The sequence below is a fragment of the Berghia stephanieae genome, chromosome 10, assembly GCF_034508935.2.
Source record: "Berghia stephanieae isolate SIO BIC M18660-M18661 chromosome 10, UCSD_Bste_1.3, whole genome shotgun sequence".
Lineage (NCBI taxonomy): Eukaryota > Metazoa > Mollusca > Gastropoda > Nudibranchia > Aeolidiidae > Berghia > Berghia stephanieae.
Genome location: NC_088369.1, coordinates 34,647,689 through 34,670,278, shown reverse-complemented (window position 1 = coordinate 34,670,278; position 22,590 = coordinate 34,647,689). Strand labels below are relative to the sequence as shown.

General features: G+C 33.7%; 1 protein-coding gene across 1 annotated transcript in view; it reads right to left on the bottom strand.

Annotated features, from left to right (window-relative positions):
• Window positions 1-1,697: 1,697 nt before the first annotated feature.
• The window catches only part of LOC144981028 (ras-related GTP-binding protein A-like), a 22,405-nt gene continuing 1,512 nt past the window's right edge, over window positions 1,698-22,590 (bottom strand). The window contains exons 2-8 of the mRNA XM_078929102.1: window positions 20,351-20,450; window positions 18,934-19,000; window positions 16,657-16,879; window positions 14,835-14,930; window positions 9,066-9,188; window positions 8,465-8,672; window positions 1,698-6,658 (exon numbers count right to left, since the gene is read on the bottom strand). Coding sequence (XP_078785228.1) covers window positions 6,555-6,658; window positions 8,465-8,672; window positions 9,066-9,188; window positions 14,835-14,930; window positions 16,657-16,879; window positions 18,934-19,000; window positions 20,351-20,450 — 921 coding nt within the window. The 3' untranslated portion in view covers window positions 1,698-6,554. The remainder of the gene's footprint in view (window positions 6,659-8,464; window positions 8,673-9,065; window positions 9,189-14,834; window positions 14,931-16,656; window positions 16,880-18,933; window positions 19,001-20,350; window positions 20,451-22,590) is intronic.

Below are 22,590 nucleotides of genomic sequence, written 5' to 3'. Positions count from 1 at the left end.
AACTGGGAACAAATGGGGATCAGACGTAGATTCCTAGAGCATACCATCAATGTACTTAGTTTGAAATCACCTATAAGTCTCATCCGGACACACGCACACAATCCAACAAAGAGGAATACACTCAAATGCCTACAGTATACATTCAAAATTACAAATATAATATTACATAACAGAGAGATGATTTACAAGGAAAAAATATAATCTTCATCTCCCAAAACTATAACTATGCATTTGACTGTTTCTCTCCCAGCCAAGGAGACGTAACGCCGATATTAATATCTTTGCATTGGCTCCCGAATACAGCCGAATTATGTTCAAAATTATATGCTATGCTTTTAAATGTTTTAATAAGACAGCTCCTGTATACCTACAAAACATGGTTAATCTCTATGTGCGGGAGAGAGAACTTTGATCCAGTGGTCAAGATCTCTTCCAGGTTCCTCACTGTAGATCGTCTTTTAGTGAGAGATCTTTTAGCCAGTCGGAACCAGTCTTATGGAACCAACTGCCTTCATCCCTCAAAAAATGTCCAACTTTAGAAAACTTTAAAAAGAAACTCAAAACACATCTCTTTAGAAAATCATTTGATGTTTAACATTTCTATTAGGCCTACATGTTATAGATATCCTAAATTTTCATCTTGTAGCACAGTCCTTAGTGATTAAATTACAAATTTATTAATGCTATTCCAATATGATAGATTTTATGCTTAAATTATCAATTTATTGTTTTGTTTTATTTGCATTGTAAAGCGCCTCTGAGCACATTGTGGATCTAGGCGCTATATAAATTCATTCATTCGTTCAAGGACTGGCCAGGGCCAGGCCAAAATCAAGTAATCTCAATCCAAGACAAAGACAGAAAACAAATTGGAAAACAGCTTTTCAGGGGATAGAAGACCAAGTAAGTGCCACTCTGCCCACTATGGGAGACCAGGAACCCCACCCAGAAATAATCACATTCTAAGGAGGACACACAGCCTCATGGAAAGGACCAATGATGAAGGGGGATAGAAAAGAATCTACTGATGAAGAAAACATCGCCAAGGACGGCTAACACCGACCGCCCCCCTCCCCCACCACGGGTTGTAATCCATCTCACATGTCTTCTTGGTCATCTTCATAATAATCAAATATTTTTTAAAAGACATTGAAAAACTTCAGAAACGATTGGTAAGAAATAGAGTGAAAAATAAATAAATTAATCAGCACGAATAGTTTACATAATAATAATAATAATAATAATAATAATAATAATAATAATACTAATAATAATAATAATAATAATAATAATAATAATAATAATAATAATAATAATAATAATGGCAAATAATTCATAATCATAATTAAATCAATTTCTCTTATTTTCACAACAGTCAATTACACAAAGCATCATATTATACAAACGATTTATAATAACACAGACAGATGGATACATGACAGTGAGTCAAAGAATTGGAATATAATTTATACGTATAAGTAATAAGATAAGATACATAGGTCAAAAAAAAAATGGTGGAAAGCTATGTATAAAGACATGGTGGAGGGAGGAAAGGTATTACTTGCGATAATTTAAGGCTATTTCATCGTCAGAACGAAAAAAAAAAAAGGATGGAAAGAAAACATGTCTAGACTCCAGGATCGCTTACAGGCTAGGCAATTTATTTAAATAGCAGTAGATAAATAATTACATACACGAGAGAGAGAGAGAGAGAGAGAGAGAGAGAGAGAGAGAGAGAGAGAGAGAGAGAGAGAGAGAGTAATAGAGGGAGAGAGAAGGAGAAGGGGGGTCCCCCTCCGTCCTGTGGTGAATTCCACCGGCCAGATTTGTTAAAAACTAAATGGAACTCAAACTCAATAGCTCAATTGTTTTGTTTGTTTGTTTGTTTTTAAGAGTCTTACGGCGCTTGCAACATGATATTAAGGTCATAGCAGTCCCAGTATAAAGGAAGAAAATTGGATAGTAAAGGCATTCTATATGTACAATAAAAGGACTTGGAGAAAAAGTAAGACAAAGGGGAATTGTTCAAATAGGGAAAAGATGTAGATTCCAAGAGCACACTATCAGTGTAATTAGGTTGAGATCACCTAAAAGTCTCACTCAGACACCAGCACAAGATGCCACTAAGAGGGATACACTCAAATGTTTACAAATCATAAGTTAAAAATGAAAAAAATAACAGTTCATAACAGGGTGGTGATTTACAAGGGAAAAAAAATCATCTCCCAAATCTATAATTATACATTCGACTGTTTCCCTCCCAGCCAAGGACTCTGGCCAAGTAATCTCATTCCAAGACAAAGACAGAAAGCAATTGGAAAATAGACACAGCAAGGACCTCCCTGCCCAGCCACATTGAATTGAAATAATATTATTTTGCTATTGTAGGTAGATACATGGAGGAAGAGGTGGTCATTTGGGGAGAAAAAGGCTGAGGGAATGGTGTATGAGGAGGAGAGGGTGGGTGGTTGTAACTATACATTTGTTTGTTTGTTTGTTTTTAAGGGTTTTACGGCACTTGCAACACATTTAGGTTATATCAGCGCCAGTAAAAAGGAAGAAAATGGGATAGTAAAAAGTTCTAGAATTACAATTAAAGCAGCCAAGAGAAAGTAAGACAAAGGGGAACTGGGAACAAATAGGGATCAGATGTAGATTCCAAGTGCATACCACCAATGTACTTAGTTTGAGATCACCTATAAGTCTCATCCAGACATAAGCACAAAATACAACAAAGAGGAATACACTCAAATGCTTACATTATACATTTAAAATAACAAGTATAACAATACATAACAGAGAGATGATTTACAAGGAAAAAAATATCATCTCCCAAAACAATAACTATGCATTTGACTGTTTCCCTCCCAGCCAGGAGAAAACCAAGTAATCTCATTCCAAGACAAAGACAGAAAGCATGTTGGAAAACCGATATAAGGGGATAGAAGACGCAGTATGTACCTCCCTGTCCAATATGGGAGAACTATACATTTTTAGACATGAGAGCAATACAAAGTTGAATAGTAACAGTTGAAGAAAAATTCACACAATAATAATAATCCTTCATATAGAGCATAAAAGTAATAATGTGTACACAATATTATGTCATCAGCGAGGTAATGTTGTAGCTATTAATATTAATACACTTCTCAATAATGAGAGCTTACTGGCTCAATCATCTTCCAGAACATCTCACTAATATTTGCTGGTCTCCATCACTCTTAACGATGGTGTTTTTACTCCAACCAATATTATGTGAACTGACTGGCTCAATCCCTCATCGGAACAGTTTTCAAGCCACCAGCCATTCGTTCCTTCCAGGAACTAGTAGAAAACGGTAATGACTGCCTGAAGCCTGTGATCGTGAAAATACTAACGAAAGAGTGAAAATGGAGAGGCTTTGTATGGGAACAATATATCAGCTTAAAAAAAAAATAATTAAAAAATACCAAACATGGAACGTTTCGGATTCAAAGCCTTTCTTCAGCCAACAACAAAAAAAACAATAAAAACTATGTCGTCAATCTGTTTGTTTTTTTGGTAATGTATCTATGTTTTTTATGTGTTTTTTTTTGTTGTTGTTGTTGGCTGAAGAAAGGTTTTGAGCCCAAAACGTTTTGTATTTGGCATTTTGTTCTTATTTGGAGCTGTTATATATTCATTTTTGTCTTTAACCTAAGATATTGCTCTCCACCTAAAAAATGGCGACTGTCCAGAAGTGCCCGTCAATTCCTGAAGGAAACTGTCCAAACACAAACCACTCAACCTCTAGAAAAGTAATAAGCAATTGTAAAATAAAACAAAATTAATATTATAGTAACATAACACACATGTTGTTGAGATATGTTGTTTTGTTCACTTTCGCCTCTCAAAAAAAAAAATCAATTCATTTCATTCATCCCCTTACTGATGTGAAAGACATATTGCAGGAAGTGTTTTGTAAAATCATAATTATTATAATATGTTGACAAACAGAAAACGGGTACCTAAGCAAAATAAATTACTACTCCCCCCCCCCCCCTTCCTCCCACATTTAAATGAATGAATTAGATTTAACAAAAGGAGACAAAGACATTTCTTTGTTAAAACCAAATGAAAACTAAAAGAATAAAAAAGGTTATCAGAATTCATTCTGGTACAAAAAGAGAGAAAAGATTCAATTCACTGAAGGTGAATCACATCTTATATAAAGTGGTCGACATCATTTTCGCAATTTATCTCAAGAGAAATAGTTTGTTTTGTTTGTTTTTAAGGGTTTTACGGCGCTTGCAACACATTAAGGTCATATCAGCGCCAGTAAAAAGGAAGAAAATGGGATAGTAAAAAGTTCTAGAACTACAATTAAAGCACAAAAGAAAAGGTAAGACAAAGGGGAATTGGTTCAAATAGGCAACAGATGTAGATTCCAAGAGCACACCGCCAAAGTACTTAGTTTGAGATCACCTAAAAGTCTCATCCAGACACAAGCACAGGTCCCAACTAAAAGGAAGACACTCAAATGTTTACCAATCATATAATATAATATGTAAACTAAACATAATACAATGCATAACAGAGAGATGATTTACAAGGGAAAAAATATCATCTCCCAAAACTATAACTATACATTCGACTGTTTCCCTCCCAGCCAAGGAACTCTGGCAAGGATCAGGACAAAACTATGAAATCTCATTCCAAGATAATGACAGGAAACAATTGGAAAACGGGTATGGGGGATAGAAGACACAGCATGTACCTCCCTGCCCACTATGGGAGGTCAGGATCCCCACCCAGCAAGAGAAATAGGACCAGGTGCCAACATCCTACCCTATCAATACATTGCACCAGATAGAACCTTCGTCTAAAAACTAAAGTATCATTTGCAAAATATATTCTGTTAAAAATTAAATGAAACCCAAATCTGATTTGCGCAAAATTGACTCCCCCACAAAAACTTTACGTATTGATTTCAACAATATGAATTACAGGTCTGGGTGGGGGCGGGGGGTGGGGGGAGAGGTAATATTTCTCGTCAAAACAACAGCACAAATTGCGCAACTGCAATCAATGAGACATGGCACATTTAGATTTTACCAACTTATATACAAAAAAAACCCCACAAAGATTAAAATAAATTTTAAAAAAAATTATTTTAAAAAAGAAAGAAAGAAAGAGAGAGACCATGGGTAAAACCCAGTAGTGACCCTCAGATTTTATTCTTGTGAATTCCAAATTTTAAGGAAACATTGCAGGTTGACTTTTTTTAAAAATGAAGGGCTGTGTTTTAAATAACCTTTAAGAAGACCTACCGTCTCAGTGTAATTTGGTACAGGAGTGTTTAAAAGATCATAAAAACGTATAGAAGAAACATGAAAACATTCACACATGATATATTATGAGGTGTACTTAAAACCTTTGCTGAAAGCGGAAACTGAAAATTTTTTTGCAATCATTTATTGAGAGTCTTGAAGTAATTTCAAATTATTCAATAGCAGTTGATTTACTTGAGATGGAACATATGCGCTCCCATGCTATAACAATAATATTCTTAATGATAAAAAGCTGATCCAACTCTCAAAGGTGGTGTTCTGTCAGTTTTAACCTACAGTGTTAAAAAGAAAGCTAAGTATTTCAGTTTAACCAAATGGAGAGCATTCGACCTAAATACAAAAAAAAAAGGTGTAAGATTGTCTACAGAAGTAAGCTTTGGGAAAAAAAAGTGTACAGTATAAAAATATAAACCCGCAATCATTTCTTTTGTTATATAATTTTTGAAATAAATACTTTGTGTGCACTACTCAAAAGCTTATTTCTTTAATTTAATCACATTTTTGGATGTTTAAAAATGCTAGTTAAAAAATTAGGAAATAAGTACCAAACAAAGTCACCAATAGTTCAGAACAACTGTTTAGGTGTAAGGTGAAAGTAGTGTTGAATGTACCAAAAGTATAAAGGGGAACAAAATATAAAGAGTTTAACATTGAAACCTGATTTTGATGTCAAAAGAGGGTGCAATTCAAGAGAAAAATCATGCAGTCATAAAGCGCTGAGAAAAAAACATACGAACACGCTCAAAAGTGTATCGTTGGTAGCAATGCACTGTTGTCGTTTTTCTCTATGATAGCTTTCCAGACTTAGTAATACCATTAAAAGGAGGTAGGTCACATACATTATTCACGACTAATATTTAAATCAACTTAGTATTGACTCTGGTAATTTTTTATTTACATGAGTGTCTCAAGTACTACCACACCATTTCTCAGTAATTAATATTCAATTTATATATCAATAAAATCAACATAAACAAATTGCTAATTTGTAAAGCAAATAGATTGTGTGTGTGTTTGCGTGAAGGGACGGGTCTTTATGCATATAATAATTACTATGTACGTAATCATCATTCCTGTTGAGAGGGGCAATAAAAATCTCTATTACTGACTGTAATAATACAAAAGTTCACACAAAACTCTTGTTTTCAACAGATTGAGTCAATTGAGTGACAACAGTCCACTCATAGAATTAATAAATAAAAGAGACACACTTGTCTTTTTTAAAAAAATATTTAAAAAATAGAGTTATCTCCCTGTTCCAGCCAAACTGCGTGATGGAGTTACCAGACTTTCTAGCTTCTCAAAATGTTTCCTGGCATTCTTGATATTTAGCTGTGTGGCAGCAGATGCTGGGAAAAGAGAGGAAGAGAGAAATCAAAAATAAGTTTATTTTCCTCAGAAATAAATAATATAAAGGAGCATACTATTTCCTGCCAACCAATGTTTTGTTTATTCATCGTAACAACGCCACTACCACATCTCATTCATCTGTAGTCTTTCATTCATCCTGTTTTGTTGATAAAGGGGAAACTCGAAACGTTAATTTGATCTGTTCTTGTAATAAAATTGAAGCTTACATTCAATTTCATATTATTTATTACTTCAAGCTTTGAGCAGCAACATATACATTTTCCTCAGAAAGAAAACCAAATCAAATGATTGTTGAAAATAATATAAAATGTGGTGGTCAGTCAACCAAGGTTTTGACTGACCACTCCTCTAAATAAAATAGGCTTTCAGGCAAAATGACTTCAAAATATCGGCACTCAAAAGTGGTGGACTGAATTAAAATCAATTTTGTTTTATACGAAAAACAGGCTTTCAGACGTTATTAATTAACATTTGATTTGTCACGTCAATTACAAATCCTCATTTAAGAGAGGCAACATACTTTAGAATCAATTATTATGCACAAAATGAAAATCTGGATACTGCTATATTGTGGATGCATAATGGAACAAGAATTTGCGGCACTGCACTGTGGCTGATGCCTGGGTTATTCCAGTCTTCCCTTGGAGCAGAACCTTAAGACAAATTTCTACTAATGGAATGAATACAGGGAATTTCATCTTATTTCAATATGGTAGTGTATTTAAAAAAGACTTCATTTATAATATGGTTAAACATACGTGTTTCAGAATTCCCTCTTCTATAACTTCGCTAATAAGCAACCTAGAGCTACCAAAATTTGAGACAAGATGATGTCATTTTAAATTTTTACGAAATCTTTAGGCCAAATTTCAAGTATATTGGTTGCCTTGTCATAGAACTGTGACGTGGCAAGTTTTGTTGTACATTTTCTCCTGGTCCACGTGTAATCAAAGGAAAATGGCAGGGCAAAACATTGATACAATCTTCTCACCTACGATGTTCGGGTTGTCATAAAATTTTCAACTCTTCTCTGCAAGTCTGCTGTCGAAATATACAGAGACCTTTGTAAAGTTTTGGAGCACAATGATCTTTCAATTCAAACTGTTAGAAGATGGGTCAGGGAATTTGAAGATGAAAGATCTAACATGCAGGATGAGGAACACACTGGGAGACCTCCTGTTGTCACTTGTGGCAATAATATGGTTACAACTGAACTGGCCAGTCCCACCTGGTCAAACTGTTAACAGAAACTATTACAGATTCATTCCAAAACACAAACTGAGACCAGCGATACGAAAAATAAAGACCCACTCTGCCTGAACTAGGCTTCATTCTGCGTCATGACAATGCACCTGTTCACAAGTCATGAGTTGTGAACAAGCTTCTCGGGGGCTACTCATGGGAATTATTGGAACAAACGCCCTATTCACCTGATCTTGCCCAATGTGACTTCCATCTCTTCCGTAAGGTGAAAGAAATGCTGCGAGGTCAACGATTTGAAGACGAGGACCAGATTCAAAGAGGTGATGAGAAATGCAATCATGGCCTTGGACAAACAGCCACTGGTCACCGTCTTTGACCATTGGGTACGCAGAATGCAGAAGTGTGTGGAACTTAACAGTTCTTATGTTGAATAGGTGATTAAATAATAAAGTTTCATTTGATACCAAATACAAGGTTATTCATAATATTATGTGAGTACAATTTGACAGGGAAACTTATTTCTGAAACATACCTCATATTAGGCTTTACTAAGAAAGAAAAAAAAAATCTCTTAGACTTACGGACGGTTGAGTCAGACATAATCACCATGACAACCATATTAGGTGTAAACAACTCAATGAAGGCCGAGAATGATGAGTTTTGAATTTCCATACTCTCAAAGGATGCTCCAATCCTAGCACAGCTCAGTTTGAACTGTTTGATGATATTGCTAATCTTCTCAAACCGGTGGGCATCTGGGTGAATCTTTTTCTCTGTGTGAGAAATAACCTTAGTGGCAAAAGAATAAATAAAAATATAATGTTAACTATTAGAGACAAAAATAAATATAACATTATGTAAAAAAAAAGTTCCCAAAGATCATCTTTTATTTTTTTTTTCACCGTCTGAAGTAAATTATCTAAATCAACTTCCAACATCATTATTTTTTATCATCATCTTTAATACTATTATTGTTATTATTATCATTATTATTATTAATATTATTATTATTGTCACCATCATCATTATTATTATCGTTTTCATCATTATAATTATTATTATCATCATCATCATTATTTAAGTTTCCATCAACACCATCACTACCAACAACAGGTTTTAAATAATGCAAATTCTGGTTGCCACGGTGATAGAGAAAAACCTTGACGGATTGATTCTACTCACCAAAAACGTGGCCTTTTCAAACAAAAGAACCTCATCAGCCCCTAGGATGTCAGCGAAATTGGAAAGGTTTTTCTCCAGCTGTTGTACATTGGGAACCAGAGAATAGACAATGGAAGACCAAGCCTGAAAATGAGTGGATGGTTTCAGGAGAATGAAGTGTTAAGAGATGGCAATCTGGAATGACTTATTGTTATGTTATGCATGAAAAATGTGGCTCGCATTGTCAAACTGATATTATGTTTGTATTAACTGGAAGAAGAACTGTGGCTTCTGAGAGCTCAGTAGGTAGAGCATTCCCTTCATAGGCAATATGGACTGAGATAGATCCTGGAGACATTTTTTACTGCAGTGATTGGGTAGCTGAGCCTCTTAGATCTGGTGGAAAGTACTTTGCATACTGTCCAAAGGGTAACAAGCAATTAGTTTTGTCCATTTCAATCTGAAGGAATACTTTTTAATTGAAAGAAGAAAATTGAGCAATAAGTCAAAGTGCTAAGAATAAGAAAATTTATGTTTTTTGGGGGGTTTTAGTTGTTGTTTTCTTTTGAAATATAAGACACAAAATTCACCCTCTTCAATAAAGACATTTATCTTAACTTGCAAAGTTTAAAATTGAACTTTAAGCATTAGGCTCACCTTGGCATAATACCCTTTTTTGTGATGATTGCTTACAAATGAACAAAGTTAGTGAGTGTATGAATAAGAATGCAGGCCTAGAAGTGATTCAGGAAAATATTTTTCCCTGCTTTTTCCCGGTTTTTTCCAGGCTCGAGGGAAAATTTTAAGGTAGTAATTTTCAAGCATATCCATCAATTCTAGACCAGTTACCACTACCTATATATATATATATATATATATATATATTATATATATATATATATATATATATATATATATATATATATATATATATATATATATATATATATATATATATATATATATATATATATATATAGGTAGTGGTAACTGGTAATATATATATATATATATATATATATATATATATATATATATATATATATATATATATATATATATATATATATATATATATATATATATATATAATATGAGCCAAGGTCAAAAGGTGCCCGCCTGATACCGGTGTTAAGAAAATTTGATTTTTACTTAATTATGGGCTTTTTTCATTGGGTTAATGCTTGTAATCAATTGATAATATGAAGAAGAGATAAACTGAGATAGCTCAACATACTCTGTTCAACAGAATATGAAATAAACAACTTGAAAGTGAAATTTGAATGCTGTTTGGCATGTGCTTAAAACGAGGTCAACGCATCACCTTTTTAGAATTCATGTAGAAATTAAATGTGATGTTTTAGCTCACGTGATTGAAATTTGACTGATAGTATAAAGTCAAAATTTACTTTTAAACGCAATTGCAGTATATTACATATCTGAATAGGTTTCATATAGAGTACTTAAGAAGTTGGTGTTGCTTGTGACCTTTGGTGTCATCAAACACAGCACAATACTAAGACTCGACACGAAACTTTAAAGCTCATGTTTAATGTTTATAAAATGTTTTATTATGAGAAAAAAGCATAGATTTACTATCTGAACTCAAATCTTGGAGTAAATGTATACCGTTTTACCGATATTGAGGTTTATTGGTTTTGGTGTCATTTGTCACAAGCAACACGACATGCGTGAACACGTGGAAGTTTGTTTCGTTAAATGGCGATTCGCAATTTTGCTCCACCCTTCTTACCAGTCTTTGAAGTGCAGCACTTTCATTTGCCTTTCCAGCGTGGCTCCAGGGAGAAAAGGTAAGTTGAACTTTGGTGTCATCGCTATTTTACATTGTCACAAGCAACACTTTATATTGGATATTACAAAGTGCCATCAAAAAATTATGTTTTTAGCTGTTATTCTATCTACAAATATGATATTATGACATCTCACATAAGACTGTGATTTTGACACAATTAATTGTTTCCTTGTAATTCTAATTTTTTATGTTTCAGGGTTGTATCAATCAAGAAAAAGACAAAACTCAAGCTTTTGACGAATCCAGATAAATAGAAGGGTTGTCAAGAAATTTGATTTGATTTACTATTAACACACTAAATTACTACAAACTAGCAGATTTGAGCAGTAGGGCGGATGTTACGGTATGGTTACATGAATTCATTACCATGGCTGATATTTACCCAGTGTTTATGTGACTTCTGGTACTTTTTGTGACCATTGGTGTCATTGCTTAAAATGTCACAGGTGACACTTAAGTTTGAAGTTTCTAATGTATTTCTGTTTTCATGTTCTTCAAAGCTTGAAATGTCATTGAATTACATTTTAACAGGCTATATTACATGTGTTCAGTTGCTATTCTTGATTTATTGAGGCAAAATTGCGTTCTAGTGCCGATTTTGACCTAAGTAATAGCAACAATGGTATTACTAATTTCTAAGTATATATCCAATTTAGAAGTATTTAGTTTCTTAAAATAATATTGAATTTCATTTTAGAGTAGACTATTGTGCTTTTTTGACTGAAAATAATGATATATTATGGAAGAAAGTGTGATTTGGTGTTGCTTGTGACATAAGTAATGGTGTCACCGGTGTTATGTCACAAGTCACATTCAGATGCTCTAATTTCCATGTATATTTTTATTTTTGAAGTTTTTGGTTTCTGAAATATTATTAAATTCCATATTTAACTGTGGTTATTACACTGGTTTGACTGAAATTAATGATATATTGTCGAAATTGCAATTTGGTATTGCTTGTGACATAAGTAATGGTGTCATCGGTCTAATGTCACAAGTGACACAATGTCGCTAAAAAAGATATGCTTTGGTCACATTATTTCCCAACATTTTATTCCAAAAGTTTCTGAACATTGCAGGTAATAACCATATGCAATATTGTTGTTGTTGTTAATGTACAAACATTATTATGAAATAATATATTTGCATTCTATGTTGCTTGTGACCGATGACACCAAAAAGCAACATTTTCTCCAATAGTTGGTAATATTATTGTACTATGATTGTTGTTGATTGTGTCTTTTTGTCTAAAACTTACTAAATAATGTTTGATACTCAACAAAAATCATTTGGTTATTGAGTTTTTGTCTCATTTTGGTGTCACCGGTCACAGGTGACACCAGCAACCTATAGGTATTGTTGACGATATTATGCTGCGTTAGGCCTTAAAGTTATCTAAAGGGCCTTTGATTCATGAAGTACATGGTTTTTGCTACACATATTGCAGCATGAATGGACTATTATGTCACTTTTATTTTGAGAAAAAAAATTGGCACCTTTTGACCTTGGCTCATATATATATATATATATATATATATATATATATATATATATATATATATATATATATAGAGAGAGAGAGAGAGAGAGAGAGAGAGAGAGAATCAGAAAAGAGGGGGAAATTATTGACTCGTAGTACATATTACTATAACAAGCCATCCAGTATCTAAGCCTACACCATCCGTGGGGAAAAAAAAGGAAAAAAAAAAAAAAAGAGAGAGAGAGACAGAAGAGAAGAGAGAGAGAGAGAGAGAGAGAGAGAGAGAGAGAGAGAGAGAGAGAGAGAGAGAGAGAGAGAGAGAGAGAGAGATTGGAGTGAAAAAGAGAGTGGCTGAGACTGAGAGAAAGAAATATATTGACTCTGGCTATTAATACTTGGACGTATTCCTGTAAAGTCTAGGCCTCCTACAACATGCAAAAAAAATATTTAAAAAAAGAGAGAGACTGATAGAGAGAGAGAGAGAGAGAGAGAGAGAGAGAGAGAGAGAGAGAGAGAGAGAGAGAGAGAGAGAGAGAGAGAGAGAGAGAGAGAGAGAGAGAAATGGGGAGAAAAGAGACAAAGAGAAGAGAAATCAATAGAGAGAAAAAGACATTTGAATATTACTATGAGAGAGAAAGTAGCGTCCAAAGACTTGTGGCCTACTTATTGAATTGCACATGAATGAAATAAAGCTAGTTAATCTAGAGACAGACAAAACAAACTTAGTACAAATTACAATGAGTAAACGACCTTAATCTGCCATCTCCAAATAATTGAATAACAAGTCACGAAAATTAATTAAAGTAGCCCAAGGACGTCGACCGTCTTTCTTAGCTTAGCTAACAATCGCATTCATGACCAAGTCAAAAACACAAAAAAAAAACAAAAAAAAAAACACACACACGCTCACACACACACACTACTAAGATGAGGGGTGGGATGTGTGTTTCTAGCACTCTTGTCTTGTCGACAATGATGAGTCGACTGAGTGAATCAAGCGTCTTTAAGTCTTCGACCAATCACAGGCTATCTAACCGAACCGGCTGGTCGAAACAAAGACGCTTCTCGCCGTCGATGTATTACGCTATTGTTGTGCAAGTGGCAAGGAATATAACACCTTTTTGAGTAGGCCTAAAAGCTAAAATCTAAAAGTAAAAAATATAATTCTGAGGAATTTGAAAGTCACATTGTTGAAATCGGCTTGAAAAAAGAAGAACATTGGTCCTTGTTTCAGAAAAATCGGTTGAAAACCAACTGTTTTACGAATAAATTCGATTTTAAAAATTGCTTTTGTTTATTTTCGATTTTTTTAGCAACTTTTTTATTTATCTGCCGATTTTCTTGATTTTTATATCATTCTTTATATCTCAATGAGACGAGATCAGTGATATACTTTGTTTGTTTCAAATGTAACTACAACATAATTGGTTTTTTTTACTTATCAACCGTGCCTGGATAATTTATTTAACAACTGACGCAACTATCCCATTGCCGTCTTCCAGTGTTTCAGCGATGACTCTAAACCACTATAATTACGTCATGCACAGGAAACATGGTAATAGTCTGTGTACTCTACGAATGCGGACCGGACTTTGCTGATTAGGTCGATCGTCATAACATAGGGCCTAGTAGTGTGAGGAAACCATAAGAGGCTGCTGCCATGCTCTAAGCCGATCGTTCGCAGGTTGGGGAATGATTACGCGGAAGAATACATGTTGGGTTGTTGTTCACCTAAATTTTTCTCACGGCTTTTTCCCGGCCCCAGACAATTTTCACCGATTTTCCCGGCTTTTCCCGGTCGGGAAATTTCAAAATAAAGTTCCCGGCTTTTCCCGGTTTTCCCGGCCCACTTCGAGGCCTGAATGATAATAATGTTTCCAAAACTATGGCCTCCGTTTAAGACATAAGACGTTTTCAAACACTTTACTCCAGATTCAACTTGGTTGTAATTGAGCATCCTGCTATAGGTGTGTAGTCAGATACTATAAGTGCGATGCAAAAAGAGTGCCTAATAAGTGACTTCTGAAAATGTGGTTTTACATACTCTTGTCTGCATTGAAAAATGCATTGAGCACTGTGAAGCGATGTACATGCCCTGTATAAATGTGCGAATATAATTACTATAATTTACAGCACACATCTATTTATTTTTTTATCAAGAGAACTTTTTTAAAAAACAACAATGAACTACAACTCAGCCACGGAGTGAATATGTCCCATATGTATTATAATTATAATCCATGAATTAGTTCAAACCTTTAATTAGCTTTACATTATTTTACTTAGTTACTCTTGAGACAGCTCAATCCTTAATTTCCAAATTGTTGAACCAAGTGTCATAGTCTTAAGTTTAAATGCTTCAAAGACTTGAAACTTTAAAATATACTATTTAATCATGCTCCTACTGTTAATACCTCTGATGTGAATGATCTTTACAAAGGATTCACTGTTGTTGACATTTTTTTTTTCAATTTTGGAAATGAATATTGACTCAGACCTTGTAAAGGGTTTCATCCCAAATGGAGGTAGCAAAGCAGGTACATTCTAAGGGTTTGGAAAGGCGCTTGAGATCATTCTGGCGATCACTGAATATCTGAAAATGGAGATTTAGAGGATAAGAAATGTATCTATAACATGGTGAATGAACACTTATATGTTATTACAGAGTCTATTAAATTTTTCCATCAATTTTTACTGAAGTGTCATACTTAGTCAACTCACAAATTGAATTTTTAAAACGCAAATTTAAAAGTAATAATTGCATGCTATACATATATTGTTAAGTAGAACAAGCTTTATAATAATGACTTAAGGTCTTGTAAGTGTGACAAAGATTTTTTCTTGAATTTGAATTAGAAAACTGTTGTTTGTTTCATAAGAATGTGATGATTTTCCTACAGTTGGTAAGGAGAGGGTTAAGAGTAAAAAAAAAAGAGAAAGCAATAATGATGATGATGTTGAAGATGACCATCAATGTGAAACAGAGAAGTAAATTATTTTATTCATCGTTAGCTTACATCCCCTAACAAAGCATAGAGGGAAATAAGGGGTGAGATGGCCATGTGGATAAGGCATTGCGCTTCCACAAAGAGGACCTGGGTTTGAGCCTGGCTGTGTGAATCCCCTATTACCCACTTTGCAACACTGCAGTTTGGCTTGTGCTCAAATTTTCTGGAAAGATTTCCCTACAAAGTAATCTAATATTTATTAATACATCATTAAATCAAGAAATACTTTAGCAGATTCTTTTCCTGAGTGGTGTAAAACTTATTTCAATGAATAGTTAACCAACTCAAGAACATCTGCAATTCTCATCTCTTCAGAAGACTGATACAGTCAACAGGGACACCCTTTGCTACAATTAAAAAAAGCTTGCCATTTTTATTGTAAAGAGCATATATATAAAATTAATTTGTGCAAACTTCGCTTCCTAAAATAGTGCCATCCTTAAATCATAGAAAAAGATACACATCCATTGAGCTTCCCCTTAACCATTTCCTTTCAACAACCAATGCTTTCATCTTATAAAAACAATCAACTCACCAATACCGAACAAGTAACAAGGTCAACCTAAAATTTTTTAAAAGCCGGCAGAAAAGGGCATCCCTGAATCAAACTCTGATAAAAAGGTTACAGGATAAACAGGCTTTATCCTTTGAGAGCAAAAAAATAAAGGAGACTAACCATGTTTTCGATTTAAGAATTTGAAGAAAAAAAACATAACAGAAATAAATCTTTTTGATCACTTGACTCAGAAACGGGATCAGTTTTAAAAATTGATTAGAATTTAGTTACCGGTTACATTTACAAGAGCAACTCCTCTTTTTCAAAGATATTTTTCCTGTTTTTAATTACTCAATTCAAACAAGACAGGTTATGAGACGTTAAATCCATATCACAAATGAATTAGCACTAATTGCTCGATGCTTAGCACATACCAATATAGCCGTAAAAAGGTGATTTTGAATTGTCTCTAAATTATCCAACTAAGGCCACTATTACCGAATTTAATTGTAATTCCATTGTTACATCACAACTCTTGAGAGTCAAGAACATTGCAATAGAAAAATGGAGTAAAAGAAAACAAATTTCATATATGAAAATGATGTAAATGTTGCTGCTCGAAGCTTGAAGAAATAAATGGCAATGTGAAATTGAATCTAAGCTTTAATTTAATATATATCTGTTTTTGTATATTAAATTGAAGCTTACATTCAATTTCACATTGCTATATATATGAAAATGAAGAACAAAAATTCAGAAAAACTTGAAACACTTCCACTACTTAACAACAATCGAAGAGAAAAAAAAAACCTAACCATATCTCTTTGGTTGTCCTGAACAAGATCCATCTTGTGAATGAGACAAAACACTTTGGCCTCTGGAGAGTTCTGCAAAATTGCCTCCAGGCATGACTGGTAATAATGAATATCCTTCTCCAACTCTCGACTTTCCACATCAAAAACATAGATCAGAACCTCCACATTGCGGAAAATATTGTCTCTCTGGCTGGCAAAGTAGTTCTCCATAAAAGCCTCTTGACTGAAAAAAAATATATAAACCATTTATTATTTGAAAATGAAAATGATGTTTTATGTGTTTTTCTGTTTTGTTTTGTTTTGTTTTTAAGTGTTTTAGGGTGCTTGCGACACTTTTAAATCATTTCAGAACCAGTAAAAAGGAAGAAGATTGTTTGTTTGTTTGTTGCTTTAGGTCTCTTCCAACACAATTGAGGTTATATGAGAGACCGCTGAAACAAAAAAAACAAGCAATCTAACAAAAATAGTACAAATGTAAATCAAAATCATAACCTAAAGATATCATAAGCTAAATTATAAATAACCAAGAACAAACAGGCAGAAGATTTACAGAAAAAAAAATATCCCCTGTCAAAAATACAATCACAAACCAAAGAAGTAGGATAGGCAAGTAAAGAGAAGAAGAAACGACATCACTATCGGATCGTACACCCATGCGAACATCATAGGTATATGATTCAAGGGTGATGCTCCCATCCAACCACCTGCAAGGAAGAAGATGGGATGGTCATAAAATTCTAGATTTACAATAGAAAGCATCCAAGCAAAATTGGTAATAGAAGTAGATTCCAAGATTAAACTATCTAAACCTGTAAGGCCTATCCAGATACAAGCACAGGATCCAACCAAGAAGAAAACAACATTTTGTAATGCAAAGTAAATCGAAGAGGAAAAAGTTTCACATGAGCTGGATTTGAATGGTAAAGTCTAATTGTACTTTGAATTGCATCACAATAAAGACGCCCATAATCATAATCAGCATCTTTTAAATCATAAAGGTCACCCGTTTTATGGTAAACTGCTTAATTGGAAGAATCATTGCAGAAGAGTGCTCTTCAAATCAAGCACCCTTGACAGCATTTAAGTATTCAATAAGTATGAACTGCCCCGAACCAAACTTTTGGGAAATGTGCACTTTGCATGTGTTTCCATTCAGAACTGTCACATTTGCAATCCTTTTTTAAGTCAACAGTAAAAAATCCCCTTTTCTCATGAGTAACATACATTAGCATAGTGGCCAACTTTACAAAGAGCTGAAACAAGGCACTCTAACAAGCACCACCGTCGACACCAAAAAGGACGTTATGTTTGAACTATTTGAAAATATAATTTGAAATGAGATTAGTTAACATTAAAGCTTAGCTTGAATATTCTCTATTCGTCTCTTCCTCGTTTTAATTAGCTGGTCAAAAAAGCAAAAACCTTGGACATTTCCATACCACCCAACTTTTTCTTCTTTTTTCTCTCCTTTTCCCCACCCTGCCAAATCGGGACAGTCCTATTTTATATTGACAGTTGGCCTCTATTAGACCTGTAAATGAGCTCTATAAACATTGACTGAAACTCTTCGTAATTCATAGCGGAAAAATCCATAGAAACTAAATGAATAGTAAACAGCAAGCTCGCTTGAGCAAAACAATGGCAGAAAACTAATTAATTAGGCTACTTACCATTGTTCCTTACAATTAGGTACCCAATCAGTGAAGAAACTAGAAATGGTCAACCAGTTTGTTTACAATATAGGACAATCGAGATGTGCTTGTAGCAATCATTTAACTTTCGATTTGAAGGTGTCTACATGACGCACTTCCAGCGTTCAAATTTTTCTTTTTCATACTTTTACTGTCCATGTGGTCAATTTTGGCTTAGACGAAACAGTGAAATCTATCGCTCAGCGGCTCAGTTAAAATTGGCTACCATTGGGATCACGACAGGTTTGGAAAGTGAAAAAATAATTTCACGAAGGCTGTGTGAAATTACATTGGGATGTGTTCAGACACGGCAATTCTAAAAAGCGTTGCTTAGCTTTGGCAATATATCCAACGTTAATATAAACAGCCCATGAGCTATGCGTAGCGCTGTGGAACATTTCTAATTAAGTTTACGGTCATTCGATTGCGATTCATGAACTCTTTCTTTATTCAATTCTTTCTTTCCTTTTCAAAAATATTTGAATTTGACAAATTGACTGATTTCAGTTAATTGACTGAGAATTTACAGGTCTACTCTATGCATTAGTATAGAATGATTGATAAAAAAGACTTGTCACAATCTTACCCTCCACAGTCCCATAGATTTAGGACCAGATTACCCAGAAATCTCACATGGGAATGTTCCACATCGACTGTAAAATAGAGAAGAAAAAAAAAGTAACAAACGATTAAATGATGACATCAATGACAAAAGCAAACTGATAGATAACAATAAGATATTATATAGGCTTTAAAAGTATACATGTCATGAACGAACAATGCATAAAACTATTTATCCTTTAACTCTTAAGTTTAGAAACTCTAGGTTTATTGTAATTCATTCCATTGATCTATGAAGGTATGGAGTAATATTAAGTTAACAAACTTTGCAGAAGTTGTCATAAGAATGATTGAACATGGCATTATTAAACATAAGTAGAAATTTACAAACAATTAGTGAGTAATATGACATGATGATATAGTGAATACATCTATTGTAAAGTCGATATAGCTGAGTCAAAGATAGACAGAAAGTGAGTGAAACTGATCACATCTGCTTTGACTTTTTAAGCTGAGTCGTTAACCGATGTGTTTGGAAAATTTTTCAATCTCGGGATTTAGACCAAAAAAGGCCAAATTAACCAAAGTAAACTAATAAATTTTAAAAATGAATTTAAAAACATAATAAAGTTTCAAACAGTGTTATTGCTTAATATCATTATCATTTGTTGAATCGTTAACTATCATTTGTCCCTGAGGCAAGTCAAGTAAAATATCACTGTGTAATTTGTTTTTTTTTAAGGTTTTTCAGCAATTGCAACACTTTTTTAGTAATTTCATCATAAGTAAAAAAGAAAGAAGATGTGATAGTAAAAAGGCCAGATTTACAATAAAAGCACCAAGGGAGAAAGGGGACTGATTCAAATAGGGAACAGGAAGATTCCAAAAGGGAAATATCAAAATGTTTTGTTTGAGATCAGCTAAAATTCTCATTCAGACACAAGCATAGGATCCAAATCAAGAGGAATACACTCATATGCTTACAAAACATTATATTCAAAATAACAAAACAATACACTGTATTACAGATTTGGAGGGGGGAAAAAATATCATCTCCCAAAACTAATAATATACATTTGTCTGTTTCTAGCTCAGCTAAGGCCAGGACAAGACCAATTAATCCCCCTCCAAGGCAAAGGCAGAAACCAACCCGGAAAATGGGTAAGGGCAATTGAAGACACAGCAAGTGACCATCTGCCCACAATGGGAGGACAAAGACCCCACCCATTCGTATATCACTGTTTAAGCTTATCATACTAACTAGTCAATTTCAATAATTTTCCTGTCATAGACCTACAAAACCTCATCATCTTCACCATATTAAAAAAATATTTTTTAAAATTAAAATTTCAAAAACAGAGGCTTACTGCAATGGGATGTCAGAATCCCAAATGGTTTCATTTTACTATGAACGCAAATATGTGAAAGATAAACTGACTTACTTGTAGCCCCTAGTCTTCGAGTATCCCTAGCGATGTAGTTAGCAAAGATGATGGACCTCATACTGGTCTTACCAGACCCACTCTTGCCCATCAACAGGACCTATCAAGAAATAGACAAAAATTAATGATAATAATAATAACAATAATAATAATAATAATGATAATAATAATAATAATGATAATAATAATAATAATAATAATAATAATAATAATAATAATAATAATAATAATAATAATAATAATAATAATAATAATAATAATAATAATAATAACAAAATAAAAAAATAAAAAAAAAATAAAAATTACAGTCCCAGTCGGTTTATTGGTTCGGCTCGGTCCCCGACAAAACATCCCAATTAAGTGTGCCCCAATTAAGCGACGGACATGAAATTGGGCAATTTTTTTTATTAATCATAGTCTACATAGTATTCAGGGAGATTTGTTTGACATCTAATTTGGGTTACTTCAGCGGCTACTTGCTGATAATTTGATATAACTGCACAAAACAATTAACGAAAATGCCACTCATAACGGTTGCATAAGTAAGCATTCTAGATCAAAAATGCACTGTCCATCCATTCGTCTCATTGAACAAACAAACCATTTGGGGGTGACAGCCTTGAACAAACAAAGCTATCACTCATTATCCATCGCACCATTGGTCAGTTGACCCTTGACCATGTGCATAACAATGGCAGTCGATGACACTGCCAAGGAATACAGGTAAATTCTATTGCTCACATCTCTGTGATGACTACGACACACAGATTGACCATACACCTGATTGGCTGTTGCAATAGACACTAACAGGGGATACAGGTAAAGTTGACACCTCTGTGATGAACAGTACGACCATACATGATCCGGTTGACTGTCCAGTTAAACTAATTTGCATTTTATGAACCATCATTTTAAATTGGAGACAACGAAAAAGCTCTTTTATACGGACAGCCATTGCCAAATTTTGTCCCCATTAAGCGGCGGGCCATCCCAATTAAGCGGTTAGGAATTCAAAAGGTTATGACTTTTTATATAGAAATGGTTATGTTCCCAAGGAATCATCCCATTAACGCATCTTTCCCAATTAAGCGAGGTCCCCAATATCCGCTTGGACTGTAATAATAATAATAATAAGTTAATTAAGATAACAAACTGGTCGTGCAAAAAATAATAAATGATGCAAAAATGGCAGGAATTCGGAATAGTGGTGTGAAGATATTTTCTATGGTGACGTAAAGATCTTGGTCTTCTTTATCTTATATACTAAAATATTTCTAAAATTCTTTACAAATATCACAAAATAAATCAAAAGGCATAAAATCTAGTTTTTTTTTTACTGAACAAAACTAGGTCTATATAATAAATAAATTAAATGTGGGAGGCCTAATCCAGTAAAAATCCAATAGTGAAAAACAATACAGTTGTACTAAATTAGTACTATCTAGTACTAGAGTTAGAGTACTCACTACTCAAGTATAAGGAGGCCTTCCGAAAGCTCCTACACATACATAGTATTCTTGGTTTTTATAATATTCTAAATCTAGTTCTAGTAGTAGGCAGTTTAGTGAGCAGCAGCAGTGGCAGTCAAATTTTGACCCAACTCGCCCATAGGAAAGTTGTGACTGGAAATTGCTGTTCGCGTTTTGGGGGGTTCAATTAAAGATGCATAACTTCATTATAAAGAGGAATATCGCAGATATTTTGGTATCATTATTTTCGTCTTTCAATTTCCTTTTAAATGGTGCCAATTAAGGAAAAATCCATTAATAATTCCAGAAGTTATATGAAGTTAAAATTTGGCAATTTTCAAATTCATTTATTTTTTTATTTACCGCGTGTGTTTTAAAAATTTAAACGCTTGTTTTTAGAATAACATCTAAACTTTATTCATGCCAAATTTCAGGGCTCTATATCGATGCGCAGACACCTTTTAACTCTGCGCCGAAATGCCATGTTTACATTATCTTCTCATCATGGCTGCCGGACGATATCGATATTCATATCGATATTTTAAATTTAGTTATGTATTGTTTTAAATTTAGTCCATAATATTTTCAGTACTATTATTTACTACGGTTTTTATTTTGAATACATACTTTCCAACTTTATTTATGGGCATTTTATAGTTTTTGTTTTAAAAGTTCGTATATTTCTTCTTTGTGAAATCCGATATTAATAATATCGATATTTTAAAAATACCAATTACTTTAATTTAATTTTATTTTACTTTGCCATCAAGT